Genomic DNA, 16,636 nt, shown 5'->3' with positions numbered 1-16,636 from the left:
ATACTTTGAAAACTCGCTAAGTGAACGTAAGTACTTACGCTCTTTTTTCTTGCCTATGATTGGTGGATTTTGCTTGAAAGGCCGTCAATGACTGGCTGATAAACTTATGATCTCTTAACTTTTTTTGAAAGTATGGGCCCAGATCGAGGGAATAAAGAACGTAAGAGCCTAATTAAAACAACGTTGATTGGAATTGGCACGCGTTAGAGCTTCGATCAAGACAATCCGCGTATGTAATCTTAAATTTTATTGCAGGCTTTGGCATTGAGCTAGGAAATTTGAGAACAGCACTTCTTATTTTCTTATATTTGCTTCATAATTTATCACTATTAAAGCTTTGAATGAATCGAAGAGTGAGCGGAAGTTTCTTATCAATTAGATTTAAACAGTTATCAGTTATCAATTCAACAACAGTTATCAATTATCAACAGTTATCAGTTATCAATTCGATTTAAAAGTTCAAATCTCCCTGTAATACCAGTCTGATATAGATGACGTTACTCGGAAATATATATTTCGTATAGGTGTATGTATATTTTTAGCGAATTTTTCAATTGTTCACAACAAATTTTCCATCTAACGATGTAGTTTTCTTCCACCATTTATATTCCAGAAAACAAATAATGAAATTTGAAGTTTTGCCCGGGACGGAAATTTCGTACCAAAGAACGCCATTTTTCCTTGAGTCTAATTTTTAAATCAAGCCATCCTGTGGAAACAGCTGGCATTATTATGTGCATTAATAATCGTATATTCTCTAATAATTTACAGTACTACTATTTAAATTACTCTTCAAAGTGGGATATATAATTGTAAAAGTTTACGACGATTCTAGTACGTACGAACGACGGTATAAGATGGAATGAAGTTTATTGGAGACGCTTGTTAGAAATCGCGTATAGACGTAATGAATTATGGAGAATAAATGTTTAAATAGGGTAGTCTGAAGGAGGTCACTAATCATTAGTATCACAACATGCATAATAATAATAATAATAATAATTATCATATACTAAATAGGCTAATCAACTCTATACAACGTCACCAACAACGCGCTAAGCTAGGTACTTCAACATACTAACAACTCAGGATTTTCATAACCACTTTACATTTAAGTATGCGAAATAAGAAATAATATGTGGGTGTTTAATAGAAACATGGACAGATAATATTATTCCTGGATTACCCTCCGTCCTATAGTTAATGAGTTCGAAATTAAAGATGTAATAGTGGATGAGGTAAAAATTTAAAATTCTCAAGAGAAACTTAGGTAAACACACACGCTGCCCTAAAATAAGGAAATTTATAAAGTTAAAAATATGTATCAAGGAAATATTTTTGATATTTAAATATGTATATAGATATATATATTTATTTCATAATTTTATTTTTTTAGCAATGTCGTGAGGGACATGGGGCACCTGATATTATTTCCCTGTAAATTAGAACACAAAATGTCAATTTAACGCTCATAAGTTATTGAAATTCTTTTCTTTCTATTACTTTATTTATTCTTTTTGCTACTTTTATTTCGTCATTGAATAAATATATATTTTCCCACAGATTTTTGTTTTTTTTCCAAGTGATATTCATGAGAATGGGATACAATTAAATTCAATTGACAAAATTTTGTCTTCACCATTCGAAATTTTAATAAATTATGTCACTCACCATAGTTGCGATCACGTTTACCATGAGCAGAATTCGAACCTTTTAACCTGCCATCCCGCAGCGAAAAATAAAATCATCCGACTTAATTAAATCATAATTTAATAATTAGTTTAATTAAATTAAAATTAAAATCATGTAACGACGACCAATCGAAACTATCGAAATATATTTCAATTAATTTCTAGTCAACTGAAATTTCTAAAAATATCCCACTCAAACATGCCGTGAAAGAATTATTGTGTGCTAACTCAGACAGTTTGTTTATTAACTTTTTATTTATAATGTGCAAACACGATTTAAGGTAGACTAGATATTCGGACGAGAATCAATAAAGAGTGCAATGAAGAACCAGCAAGATGGGTACGGGAAATTGATGTGCAAGTTACAGAAGGTGGGAAATAGAGAATTATCAATCTGAAGATGATCATTATTAATATTTATGCTACAAATAGAAAAATTACTATGAGAAGAACATTTCGAAAATTGGTATAACTTTTGCGAGTAGCCGACACAAAAACGGATCCTCGAAAAAAGTTGTTGTTGTTGAATTAACAATTTAAAGTAATTTTCAAACAGAATGCCGTTAACATTCAGACCAATTTTGTTGAATTAACAATTTAAAATAATTTTCATAGAGAATGCCGTTAACATTCAAACCACGAGTAATCCTAGCCGGGAAGATTTTTTTTAGAAAACTGCTATCCGAGTTAGTGCTTTCAGCATTTCATTTTCTCAATTTTTTCAAACTTATTCTTCCATATTCAATAAATATACAAATACTGATATTTTAAATCAAATGAACTTGAATGATTATCAATAACGCTACCGATTCAAAACAAGATATCAATAAAAGTATAGATACCATAAGATTGCAATGAAAGAATAGATTCCATAAAATGTCAATTAAAGTTTAAATCTCATAACACTGCAGTAAAAGTATAGACGCCAGAACATTGCATTTGAATTTAATAGATTAAGTAACATGTCAATAAAAAATATATTCCATTACATAACAATAAAAGTATAAATTCCGTAATATTTTAATGAGAAAATGAAACAGATCACGTATCACGGTACTAATACAATATTTTAACAATGCAATAAAGAAAAGATCCTATAATACGGCAATCACTTTCTAGAAAATGTTCAATTCTAGACCTCGTAAACTAAATTAAAATATTCTTCAGAATATAATAAATAAATTAATATTAATGAAACAGATCACGTAACACGGTACTAATACAATATTTCAACAATGCAATAAAAAAAAAGATTCTATAATACGGCAATCACTTTCTAGAAAATTTTCAATTCAAGACCTCATAAACTAAATTAAAATATTCTTCAGAATATAATAAATAAATTAATATTATTATATTAAATAAATATTATTATATTAAATAATATAATTAATTATTAATTAATATTATTAATTAATATTAATAAATAAATATTATCAGAATAAAATAAATGATTCTGTTAGAAATTGAACAGTTCAGTCGCAGAGATTATATTATAAATGTATGGGCCTAATTGGCCCTATTAACATACTGATGCAGACGCTGAAAATCCTAAGTTTGTCCGTTCTATAGAACATAAGTCACTTTTAAAACCTTAGATATATATTTTATCGAATTTCTTAACACTTAAGGCATCCTCTCCCGCACATGGAATGCCTGTATATATTTTTAGAAATAACTGTGCATTAAATTCTAGCGAATTTTATAATTTCGCAAAATTTTTAATTCATTTTTCTTTCTCACAGTTTTCTGTCCACAACCATATAATTAATACTATTAGATCTAATACTTGATTGTGATCACTATGATCTCCCTTAGGTATATCTAATGCCATCCCAATGCACTTAACTATTCTTTCTGGATATTGAAAGCAATTTTAGGGATTTCCATATCACTAATACGGCACATTTCATCATCCAGAATTGCCGTTTGCACGAAAATGTCCTCAGAAACAACACGGCTAAAGTTTGCCATTTTTAACAACTTTTCAATCATTTCTAGTTTTACCACTTTTTTGGTATTGACTTTTATGTGGTATATTATGAATATACTTCTTCTTCTTAATTTAAAATAAAGTATAACAAAAGGCCTCGACACTTTACCACTTAAGGAACATTTCTTCGCGCATGTTATCTCTAATGTCAATCATCATGAACATTGTTAAGCTTTTTGCGTCAATAATCCGAGACTCTTTTGATCTAAGAAGCTTTTTGTCTTACATGCCTTGTCACATGCCCTTGTTTCAGTCTTACATGCCTTGTCACATGCCCTTGTTTCAGTCTTACATGCCTTGTCACATGCCCCTGTTTCAGTCTTACATGTCTTGCCAAATGCCCTTGTTTTAGTCTTACATGCCTTGTCACACTCGTCAGGGATTACACGTCTCAATTTCAAACCTCTTTTATTTAACAAGCTTGGCGGCGACCGACGTCTCTCCTTCACTCTCCTCATCCTCTTCAATAAGCACCTGACAGTCCTGAGGCTTGACAGCCACCGTCTCTACCTCCTCTTCCTCCTCCTGCTCCTCCAGGAACACGTCCTCACTCGACATGCTCCTGTGAGCGTCTGAGGCTCCTGAACTCGGCAGGCGGAAGACGCTAGTCTTAGAACTCCCGCCTGCCCCGCTACACCCAGGCGAACTCCCACTGCCGCGACTGTTGTCACCCCCAGGCGAACGCTGTTTCAGGTATAAGGAGGTTAGTGTCAGGTTATAAATTATGTTTTGTTGGACAATATACGATTATTAAAATCACGTCTATAAATGGCATCTAAAAAGTAAATGAAATCTACGTATAAAACGCCGTAGAGTTTGTAAGAATGTTGTGATTGCTAAACCTCCAGGTTGTTCACATTTTTTACAAAATTTTCGATCAGAACTCAGCTCCGATGAACTTATAGCGTGCACACCTTTGACTCATTCATAACCAAACCTATGTAAAGTTTTTCATGAGATGAGTCCGGTTAATTTACATAAATACTATTTATTTAACAATTTGCAATATTTATATATCTAAAGTCAGTTTAAAATACGCATAATAATATACCGTAGTTTAATACTGTGGCAATAATGAATAGAATCGTACCTCCGCCAGAGTGTGGTACACAGCAAACAACTGCTCAGTGCTTCTGTTGCCACCGTGAGGGGTGGTGACCTTAGGTGTGTCTCCCGAGCTGCTGGTCAGGTCTGATGTATGGGACCTGGCAGGAGTTCTGATGTAGACCAGGTAATGGTCTCCTCTGTCCAGCACCCCACGAGGGTCTACGATGGCAAAGCTGCCAGACCGCAACGAACTCATTGAAGGTCTGCGAGAACCTGAATGAAAAGAAGTATTGTTGTTGAATATGAAACTTATTCAATTTTCAACCGTAGAGAACATTTTTCCCTTTCGTCTACGATGAATTTGCTTATTTCAATTTTTCGCTCGTGTTCAAGTGAAGTTTCTAAATTCTGCCGTTTAAATGAATAATTGGCTAAAGAAGTTATGATTCTAAAAAATAAAAAGTTAATAGTTTGTAGTTCCGTCAGCCAATCACTGACGGTTTCCGAAGTAAAACCCAACAATTGTAGACTAGAAACGAGCCGCTACGTGTACTTGTGTTGCTATGTGTATTTGGGCCGCTACGTGCACTTGCGCTGCTATGTGTACTTTTGTTGCTACTTGTATTTAAGGGAGTTTTGAAAGCACACACGGCATATAGGGTTCACATCACCCTCACATACATATACTCATCGTATTTAGGCAGACCTAAACAAACAACAGTACTAAGACCCCCACCAAGCTGGTATTGCTACTCGTTGTTATTTGTTTGAATTTTGATGCTAGTTTTAGCGATGCTTTCTCTAGGAATCTATTATTTTTTTTGGTGACATCAGCAAACTTAGGAAGATTCAAAGCTTCCATTAAATTCACTGACTCCTATACCTAGATGCACTAAATATTATTTAGGTGTACACTTAGTACACTTATAGGATTTAGTTTTGTGCTAATGAACTACAGTGTACGATGCGGTAATATAGTTTTGGGATCATACAATTTTAAATAGACATGCACATAAAAGATTCATGAGTAATTCAGAAGCTAATCAAACTTAAAGGAATAAAAAGGGAGAAGATTTTATAAAAAATAAGCAATGCCGTACGGTGCATTCCGTTACGATGGTAGATTACGAATATAAATGAGTGTACAGTCACTAGTGTCATTCATATGATAGCATTACATCATGTTCTTCTGCTATTAATAACTTGTAGGGAAATTACAATGCTACTTCCTATTGGCATACGCAATTAACAGGGCTAAAAGGTCAAAACTTAAGAAATTTATAGAAGAGTTTCTTTATATTATTGAAGGAAATGGAATTCTATTTAGGTTGGCAGCATTGTAAAGATAATGAAGGTTTTGGGGTCTACAGTGATAGAACAAATGGACAATAATGGGTAAAAACATTAGAGAAAAATTTGCGTTCTATGACAGTGCAAAAATACGCGTTAATTTATGGTCTATGTATTATCTGACGTGATCAAATATTGCAAAATTCTTACTGACGAATTAGTGAAGAGAAGATTTTAAGAATATTTTCGTTAATTAAAATTAATTGCAACGCAATCAAATGATTACGTATTCAGTGTCGGTATGTTAACATTATAATTCATTCAGTGTATAATTCAATTTCATTCATTCGTATTCAGTGTTGTTAACATTATAATTCAGTGTCGGGATTTGGCGTTACCAAACTTTTGATATTGGCAGCTTAAGGAAAATTTATGGTCTAATCAATATAAATAATTCTACTTCTTATGATTAATTAATAATAATTAAACTGTGTATACAACTAACGTTGGGGAGAAATAGGCTTGATAATTTACTCAAGGTAAGCCATTTGTTTTCTGTCATGGAAATGGGTAAAATAGCTTAGTTTCGATACCCGAAGCGACTCGGCCTAGGTATTTGTGACTGTTTTATAGTTTAATAATGTAGCCATCAGAGCGCAAAATGCTTCCATGCAAGGAGGGATATATTTTAAGAGAAAAAATTTAAAAATTGCTTTTGAAAGTTGATATGCGACAGCATAACAAAGCAAATTTCTGGGAAACTATTTACCTGGTCTACTGTAGCTTACATAACGAAAAACTTTACGAACGGGTACAGAGGAAGACTAAGCGAATGCTGTATTGGAAATAAATAATTGTAATGAAGCCAAGTTTTGAACGTGGTCTATTGGGTCTACTGCAGCTTTCAAATGAAAAACTCTACAAACGAGTGCAGAGATAAAATAACTAAATGAATGCTGCTTTGAAAATTGGAAATATAGCCATTGGAATGAATCAAAGATGTGAATGTATTCACCAGGTCTAATGTAGCTGGCGGAATGCAATAGGTCCAAAAACTTAACAAACGAGTGCAGAGATAAAATAACTAAATGAATGCTGCATTGAAAATTGGAAATATAGCCTTTGGAATCAAAGTTGTGAATGTATTCACCGGGTCTAATGTAGCTGGCGGAATGCAATAGGTCTCCGGACCGCAAAGACGACATGGATGTGTACCTGGAGCTCGCTCTAACTCCGGATTTACCAGCTCTGGTGTAGCTGCCCGTTCTGACGAGGTCTGCAGACCGTAGAGACGTCATAGACGGGCATCGCGAGCCCGTCTTGTAGCTCGCGTACGACGTACGACGGGACGATGAACGTCGGTTCAGACGTTCGCTTCTGGGGCTGAGCGAGCCCTGGCTGTTGGCCAGCGCGAACGCGGCGTATGTTTCTATAGGGATGAAGGGGGGCGTTAGGGGTGAGGGGTGACGTGGTGAGGGGTGACGTGGTGAGGGGTGACGTGGTGAGGGGTGACGTGGTGAGGGGTGACGTGGTGAGGGGTGACGTGGTGAGGGGTGACGTGGTGAGGGGTGACGTGGGGAGGGGTGACGTGGTGAGGGGTGACGTGGTGAGGGGTGACGTGGTGAGGGGTGACGTGGTGAGGGGTGACAGGGTGAGGGGTGACGTGGTGAGGGGTGACGTGGTGTGGGGTGACAGGGTCGGTATTGAGAAAAAAAGATGGCCTCAGATTTGTTGATTGCTTTACATGCAGAATAAGAATTGAATGAATTATACTCCCTTATTTATAAACTAAACCAAATGTCAAACTATTCAAGTATTCTAATAATGAAGGTTACATCAACTATTATTATACAAAAATTTCGCTTTAAATCTAAGAAAAATATGGTTATTTCGATGCAGGAGTTGCTGCAAGCACATGTTATGTTAATTACACGGAAAAATCTAGATCAATATTCAACAATGAGAATGACGAAAAAGGGCACGATGCTTCACATGAGGGAAATACAAAAATTACTATTTCGAGATAGGGTAACAATAGTTCAGGCCGGTATTTCTCTAGAAGCTACGATAGGAGATTCCTCGCTAGACGTGGTAATCGTTCTAGTGCTAGAATAACTCGTTACTAGAAGGCGGAAAATGTCGTGGCTGAATCTACAAAGTTTTAGAAAGATTTCAATTTTAAATTGGAATATTCAATATGGCATATTTTTTAAGATACGGAAGTTATTTTCTGCATGGCATTCGTTTTTTTACATTGGCGAGTCCTAAACATCGAATCACACATTTTCGTTGATGTCTTAAAAAATTTACATCTCTTCCCGACATTTATTGAAATACAAACCTGAAAGTTGTGACAAGTTATCTATTTTTTTCGGAAATAGATGATGAACAAATCTTAATTGAAACTCTCCCAAATTTCTTGAAAATACCGCTTGTAATTAAACATTTTGTTGGCTGACTTTTCGACATTTTCCGCCGTTATAGTTTATGATTAATAACTTACACAAAATTATGAATCTATCTTCGCCTGAACTACACTAGAGACTTTTGGTGATGAACATGTTAGTGATGTTCGCTAGTGATGCACATATTACTGATGCTCACTAGGGCCAGGAGTTTATTTTGGAGTAGGACTCACGCACAAAAATGTCATCCCGTTGTGTAAAAAATATTAGGCTCACTTTAATGGCAGGAAAAATAGCCAACGTGACCAAAGAGTGGCTCCAGCTTCCGGTGCTGATACGAGTGGTCGAAAATGCTACATTTTTGCAGACGAATGTCGCTACCGTGAACTAGCTAAAACTTATGTCAGTTTTGTTGAGACACAGCCTAACTTCCATCCACCATACCATGATCATCATTAAACCATTCAAACTTCATTACTTGACAGTAAAGAAACTTAGGAGCCTCAATGACAACCGCAAAAAATTGTATAATTTTGATTTCTGAATTTCGTGTTGATATTGATACTTTCGAAAATTTCTTAGAAGAAAATAGAAATTTTTCATACAACAATTAAAAATGTGCTTTGAAATCATTAACGGTTTTACATTTAAATAATTCGTATATGCGTAATTTAATAAATTGAATTGTAGGCGAGTTTCGAAAATTTTTTGAAGAAAATATAATTTTTTCACAGAACCAAAATGTGCTTTGAAGTCACTAACGGATTTGCATTTAAAAAATTTATAGATTCGTAGTTTAATCAATGAAATTGAAGACGAGCTCCATCTCAATGAAAATTTGGGAGTAAATTAAATAATATAACTATTATTTTATGACGACTTCAAGTAATAGTGGAGGAAAGTTAGCTAAGGCAGGCTTGGCATCTAAATGAAGGTAAGACAGACTTTAGCACGCACGTGTTGCCACGGGCAACTTGAAGGGATGAAAAAAACTTTCTATCACTGCAAAGTTTGGGTCCGTACCACCAAAAGAGGTCGGAAGATCGTCCTGGCAACTCCTACATGAAGGAACTATGCGTGTGGCTCCAGGAGGGGAAGGAAAGGTAATTCCTCTTAGTCTTCCCCTTGCAGATGGGGAGGGGAGGGTTATACCTCGCACTCTTCCCCTTCTACCCGCAAAAGTTCGGCTTCTCCTCAAGGGGCCACCGACGTCTATGAACTGCAGGATTATGGGCGGGGCCGCAACGCTGCTGTTTGTGCTTGTCACTGACACAGCTGCGTGAATCACCCAAACATGTGACTAAAACACGATATACGAGGCGTGAACTGCCCAAACATGTGACTAAACAACACCATATGTCAAGCGTGAACTGAACAGACATGTGACTAAACCCCCTGTTGGACACGTGAACTGCCCAAACATATGACTAAAACACCACATGTCAAGCGTGAACTGACCAAACATGTGACTAAAACACCATATACCAAGCGTGAGCTGCCCAAACTTGTGACTAAAACACCGTGTTGGATGCGTGAACCACCCAAACTTGTGACTAAAACTTCGTGTTTAACACTTGAACTGCCCAAACATGTGACTAAAACACCTTGTTGGACACGTGAACCACCCAAACATGTGACTAAAACACCGTGTTGGACACGTGAACCACCCAAGCATGTGACTAAAACACCGTGTTTGACACGTGAACCACCCAAACATGTGACTAAAACACCGTGTTGGACACGTGAACCACCCAAACATGTGACTAAAACACCGTGTTGGACACGTGAACCACCCAAACATGTGTTTAAAATACCGTGTTGGACACGTGAACCACCCAAACATGTGACTAAAACACCGTGTTTAACACTTGAACTGCACAAACATGTGACTAAAACACCGTGTTGGACACGTGAACCACCCAAACATGTGACTAAAACATCGTGTTGGACACGTGAACCACCCAAACATGGGACTAAAACACCGTGTTTAACACTTGAACTGCCAAAACATGTGACTAAAACGCCGTGTTTAACACATGAACTTCACAAACATGGGACTAAAACTCCGTGTTTAGCACTTGAACTGCCAAAACATGTGACTAAAACACCATATACGAGGCGTGAACTGCCCAAACATGTGACTAAACACCACATACGAGGCGTGAACTGCCAAACAGGTGACTAATATACCATATATGATGTGTGAACCACCAAAATTCTTTAATAATACGCCATATATGATATGTGAACCACCTGAACATATGAGTAATGCGTCTTATTTGATGTGCGAACCATCAAAGAATGTGAAAAAGTGCCATATTTGAAGTTCGAACATCCAAGCTTTCCCTTTAGGACACCTTAATATTTTTATCATGACATTATCCATATCATTAGTCATTATATCATGATGTTATCGCTATAGTTGTATTTAAATCCTATATTGTTCTAACATCGCAACTATTGAAACTGCTTCATGAACCCCTATAATATTCTTTCAACATTTTGTGCAAATCACTTCAGTAAACATACATTTGTTATACAGGTATTTTAGATAAATGGCATTAAAATTTATAGAAAATTTTGTTTTTCATTTAATGGGAAAAAAATTGCTTCATTTAAAATTTACGCTGCTGTTCTACGCTTACACTGCGTTTTGCAAGTTATTGAACAAACGGTTATTATTAATTAGGAACCTTGAAAATTTGGTTAATTTTGTTAATAAATAATTTGTTTATGTTGAAATGCTTCTATGAGGACATAACTAAAATTAATGCCTAGCATTAATGATTGATATTAATATAAACGAATTTATTATCTGGAACAGTATCCTGAAGGAGAACGGACATGTTTTATTCTTTTCATTTAAATGAATTTCTTGAATTAGCAATCTTTATTTTATTCTATGCCTCCTGTGATACAAAGTCAATATTATCTTTATATATACGGAAAAATAATTATCCTTGAAAACATTCGTTGGTGTTAACAAATCATAAAAATATTACATTTATTTCCCATTATTCGCATCGCAGTAAAAGTAATTGAAGTAATTGATGAGCAGGAATTTATTTAAATAAATGATGAGAAATTTTTTGATTTAGAAATATTCCTTGGGAAAATAATTTCCCTAAAGTATATCTCCCACGTCACTTAATTGGTCATAAATTTTACCATAAAGGACTATTGAGTATGATTAATTTATAAATTTTATTGCTCGGTTACCATAATAAATTTTCCTGACGTTAAGTCCCGCAGCGATGTATTAATAAAATATCTTATTTTGAATAATTTTAATGACAGAAATATATTAATATAATCTAAATTCCAACGAAACTGCTCGGTGCCGGAGTCTCACCTGAGACCGTGAGGGGTGGTGCGATGTTGGCGTTAGCGAAGCGTCGCGTGCGTCCGTAGCGCGCACGAGCGAAGATCTTGAGCACCAGACACAGCACTGCTGAAAACATAGACAGCGCCAGACCCATGCCCAGGAACGAAGGCATGTCGGCCTTCAGCATCTCGATGCCTGCGCAGCCAGGAAGAGGTTAGTGAGACCCATGCCCAGGAACAAGGGCATGTCGGCCTTCAGCATCTCAATGCCTGCACAGCAAGGAAGAGGTTAGTGAGACCCATGCCCAGGAACGAAGGCATGTCGGCCTTCAGCATCTCGATGCCTGCGCAGCAAGGAAGAGGTTAGTGAGGCCCATGCCCAGGAACGAGGGCATGTCGACCTTCAGTATCTTGATGCCTGCACGGCAAGGAAGATGATATAAGATGTTCACAAAATTGATTTATATTATTAAATTTTGCTATAATACTGGCTATAAACCAAAAAACTGCGTTGCAATTCATCGCCGCTACAACATTTCTTCTCGCTTCGAGTTACCGACATTTGGAACAGCCTCCCCGATTACATTGTTGGCGCTCCGAGTATGAAAGCGATCATGAACGGATCATATGAAGCTATTTGATTTTATTTAATTAAGTTAGTACACATTAAATACCAATATTGTTTCAACATACGAACATTTCCTCATACGAACCCAGTCACGGAACGAATTAAGTCCATAGGTCGAGGTATCACTTTACTACACTGTGCGCCAATAAAGAACCACTCACCCGCGAAGCAGATATTGGGTGGGTGCAGCCCTGTTATATGCCGCATCTCGTATCCAGGCTTGCAGATGCACTGTCGGTACGAGTCCAGGTCGAAGTTGCACTCCGTGTTGTTATCGTAGTGACGACACTGTATGTCCTCGTCACATCGGTCACCATACAGCAATGCTGCAAGAGATGTTACCTGTTATTTCAACTTGCTCGCTACATGAAGATTAACTAACAGTTCTCATCATACCAGCAGGGGCCATACTTTCAAAACTCGCTAAGTGATCGTAATTACCTACGCTCTAATTTCTTGTCTATGATTGGTGGATTTTGCTTGAAAGGCCGTCAATGATTGGCTGATGAACTTACGATCTCTTAACTTTTTTTGAAAGTATAGTGAACGTAAGTACTTACGCTTTATTTTCTTGTCTATGATTGGTGGATTTTGCTTGAAAGGCCGTCAATGATTGGCTGATGAACTTACGATCTCTTAACTTTTTTTGAAAGTATAGGCCCGCCGGTTAGTTGGAGGCATCTATTATTGTAATTTATAGTACAGAAACTTCAACTCATTCAGCATGCCATGTATGTCTAAGAGAATTTTGCACTAAACAGTGGTTCAACATGGTAAACTAGGACGTATATATTTTTCAACTCTGCATTTGTAGTGAACGTCTCGAAAATTTATTATTTCATTTTGTCATGAATTTTAAAATAATGCATGTACAGGACAATTATAAATGTACCTAGTTAGCCTGCACATACGTCTGGTGACAATATTAAAATAAAATAGAATTTCACAATTCGAAAAAGATCAACAATGTTTGTCAAATAATAATCTAGACTTTCCCTAAAATGCAACACTAACCCGAGATGCGGATCGTAGCCGATTCATTCACTTGGCATTTCTTTGTTAACTTGAGAGCGGATAAAACTGGGGTAATTGGTCTGAGCTACTCTTCTAATGGCCTCCCTCAAATGTCAAGATTTAAGAAAAAAAATTGAAAGCATCTCTCCTTGTTTGAAACACCCTCCTGATATCTTAAAAATTTGTTGGTATCATTTTGAAACGTGTTTATGAACTTTGAGGCTAAAATAGCGAGATCCCACACATGCACTTCAATGTTTTTATTTCAGAAAGACGCATAAACATCGAATAATTAAACATAATACAATGATACACATTACAGTAGAAGGAAAGATCTGCCCCATGGAGCCTCAGCTGTAAGTTACTGTATGTCCTAACCGATGACTAAGTTCATTTCATCTCCAAATTCAACATTATATTATTTTAACCGAATGGCACATTTCAGCCTGTTTGAAATTAGATGCTATCTTATTTAATGTATAAAATTTTTCCTAGCTTATTCTTGTGCTAGCTTGAAATTGCATCTTTCGAACTCCAACTCAAATTTGTCTTCAAAAGATTGCAGCGCAGTCCTAGGCGTTGTCTCTCTTGGGTACTTGGTCAGCTAGCAATTTTGTTGTTGGTGTGAGCGCTAAAGAATTTACGAGGCATGACTGCAGAGTAAGGAAGCTGGTCAAAATTGTGTCTGCAGCTCGTTCGTTTCGAGTTAAAATTTTACGTTCAATTCGTAGCTTGCGTATTGACGTGGTTTAAGTTTTTGTATTGATGGCAGTCAATATTAGATTTATACAGGGTGATTCACGTATCTTTCCTGATTTGAAAGCTAAATAAAAAAGAACTAGTAAAGACATCCTTACAATATAAATTTTATTAAAAAATACATCACTGAATATTTGTATTGTTTAGTTTCAAAGATAACATAGGAAAAATGACGGCCTCCATGGTCAATGCATTCAGATTTTTGAAGTTACGTTCAACTCGCTGAAGCATTTTGACGGGTATGTTGGCGATGGCTTGGAGTATGTTGTTCTTCAAATAAGATAGGGTTCTTGAACAGTCCTTTGTAAACAATTGATTTAATATAATTTGTCTTGAATGTGTTCACCCACGTAATAATGGATTTCTGATTAGGAACCATACCTGAAGGACCCATTCGGATCCGGGTACGGAATGTTCATTGAGAAGCTATAATGAAACGGCCATTAGAAAAGCGCTCCTCGACAGCAAGCGCACCCTACTCACTTGTCCAAGCAAAGTGGCAATTGACTAAGCGGGAAACAAAACTTCATAACCATGCCTTTCATATGAAATGCTCCTTTTTTTTCTACGAAATCAGGCTGCTTGGTGCGAAATACAGTACAGGGACATTTTGTGAATCACCGTGCAGTAAATAATACGAAGCATTTCGCCCAGGATGTGTTCAGATTCGTTAATGAAGGTAATTAAAATTAATCGGGCCCTAATCGGGCCTAAAGTCTTCTGTTAACCCATCGGTTGGATAGTCATTTTATAGAAATATGCAGTTATTCTATTAAATGTCTAGGTTATACCTTTACATTCATTGTAATATTCTTCAGCATTTGGAAGGCACTTATTTAAACCTTTTATATACAGTATCTATGTCACTAAATTAGCATGAAAATTTTCGAAAGATAATTTGCATGCTTGGATCGTCTAAGATGAGATGAGATTTATCGAGCTGTTTGGTTTAACGCCTCAGGTAACTAGTACCCTGAGTTCGTTCAGGGACACTAACCAAAAGCGATGCTGCAAGCACCACCTTTTGTCGACCAACCTCTGGAGCAGGCCTTGCTGTGCTGCAGCTTCACAGGATGGTGGTGACGACAGACGCACGTTCCGTTCACGCATTCTGTGTTCGAGGCCGCAGAGCAGGCGTCGGTGCAGCGCTCGTACAGACCCGGCATGTTACCTGAAATATTTTACTGTGCTATTACTAAAGTCTCGTTGAAAGAGTATAGGCATTTTGTAACGTAGTTTCACGTAATTACAGTATTTATACTTTTGTACCGTAATTTCGCTTAATTCCAGTATACGTATAATTTTCTGTAATATTGAATACATTGTTCGCAAACCCCTATGCTGGTAAAAAATATTGTACACCTCAAGTTTTATTGGTTAAATATTTGCGATTAATAAGAATGAAACCAATTGATACACTTGACATTTCTTCTAAATTAAATCTGATGTTGCATTTCATAATTATTATTTTTACGATACTATTTTTAATTCTATAGTTAACTTCACCTCAGCTTGTAAAAACAGTGCTGATGTTCGTTACCTTGATTAATATTAATCATATCTGCCTCAGTAACTGACCTTTACTCATCGCATTGCTGATCGGTAGCGAGATTTCTTGTTTGAGTGGCAGCGGCTGCGCGGCGACATGGGGCGGGTGCGTAGCGAGACTGTGTGCCGCGCTGTACCGCGTCAGCAGCGCTACGTATACGAGGCTCTTCAGGAGGTCTGTTAGGGAGCTGGTGCGTCTGGTTGTGGTTATGTTGCGGTGTGTTGCGGTGCTGTTGCGGTGTGTTGCGGTACATTTACGGTCTGTTGCACTATTGCTGAAATTTCTTACGGTATTGTTGCTTTGAGTAATATTAATCGTATCTGCCGTATTTATACGATGTGTAGCGAATTTTTTGCGGAGCGGTGCGGTTTTGTTGCGTTTTTTCCGGGCAAAATATCGGTACGATGCGATATTGAAGAGGCGTACGAAAGTCCCTATGGTGTTTAATTTTGTTCTGGCATTCATTGGCACAGTTTCACTGCTTATAGGATGTGCTGCAAAGCTCATGTTTCTGTATATTTGTTTATGACAGTAAAATGCTTTGAGATGCACAATTTCCAACGGCACCTGCTGCTATCTGCTTGAAGGCTGGTGAGGTGACGTTATAACTTGATCGTGGTCATCGTTATAATTTTATCGCGTCCAATAATTAAATCTTAATCTTTATTCCGAAAAATTATCATTATCATTTGAAAATTATAATTATCCTTAATCATTTTTCAATTTCTATCGGAATGAGCAAATTTTATTCTTTTTCTTCCTTCTTTGGAGAGAAGACTACAAGTTATGTTGATGCCTACAGCGATACTTTCTTCAAATAGACTCATTTACTTAATTAATTTTTCTATTGATGCAATTGCATCACTTGCTATAATATTCGCAGAAGGTAGAAGACAAAATTTTTATGTCTGCATGCAGAAATTCTGCTTATGTTAT

The 16,636-nt window shown here is 36.6% G+C and overlaps 1 protein-coding gene across 1 annotated transcript; it reads right to left on the bottom strand.

Annotated features, from left to right (window-relative positions):
- Positions 1-3,822: 3,822 nt before the first annotated feature.
- Positions 3,823-15,941, bottom strand: LOC125179346. The gene is made up of 7 exons (XM_047885040.1): positions 15,730-15,941; positions 15,188-15,322; positions 12,540-12,704; positions 11,779-11,946; positions 7,265-7,450; positions 4,775-5,004; positions 3,823-4,368 (listed from the first exon to the last, which is right to left on the bottom strand). Exons 1-7 carry the CDS (start codon positions 15,737-15,739, stop codon positions 4,093-4,095), a joined length of 1,170 nt encoding a protein of 389 aa, XP_047740996.1. The 5' UTR covers positions 15,740-15,941; the 3' UTR covers positions 3,823-4,092.
- Positions 15,942-16,636: the final 695 nt, after the last annotated feature.

Source organism: Hyalella azteca, unplaced genomic scaffold (genome assembly GCF_000764305.2).
Source record: "Hyalella azteca isolate HAZT.00-mixed unplaced genomic scaffold, Hazt_2.0.2 contig16748, whole genome shotgun sequence".
NCBI lineage: Eukaryota > Metazoa > Arthropoda > Malacostraca > Amphipoda > Hyalellidae > Hyalella > Hyalella azteca.
The sequence above is the reverse complement of the archived record's forward strand: the minus strand, read 5'-3'. Positions and strand labels throughout refer to the sequence as shown.

Coding starts and splice junctions, on each gene's coding strand:
- LOC125179346 (XM_047885040.1), bottom strand. Junction 12,705..15,187: donor CAGCAAGGCCTGCTCCAGAG/GTTGGTCGACAA, acceptor CATCTCTTGCAG/CATTGCTGTATGGTGACCGA. Junction 11,947..12,539: donor ACCCAATATCTGCTTCGCGG/GTGAGTGGTTCT, acceptor CTGGCTGCGCAG/GCATCGAGATGCTGAAGGCC.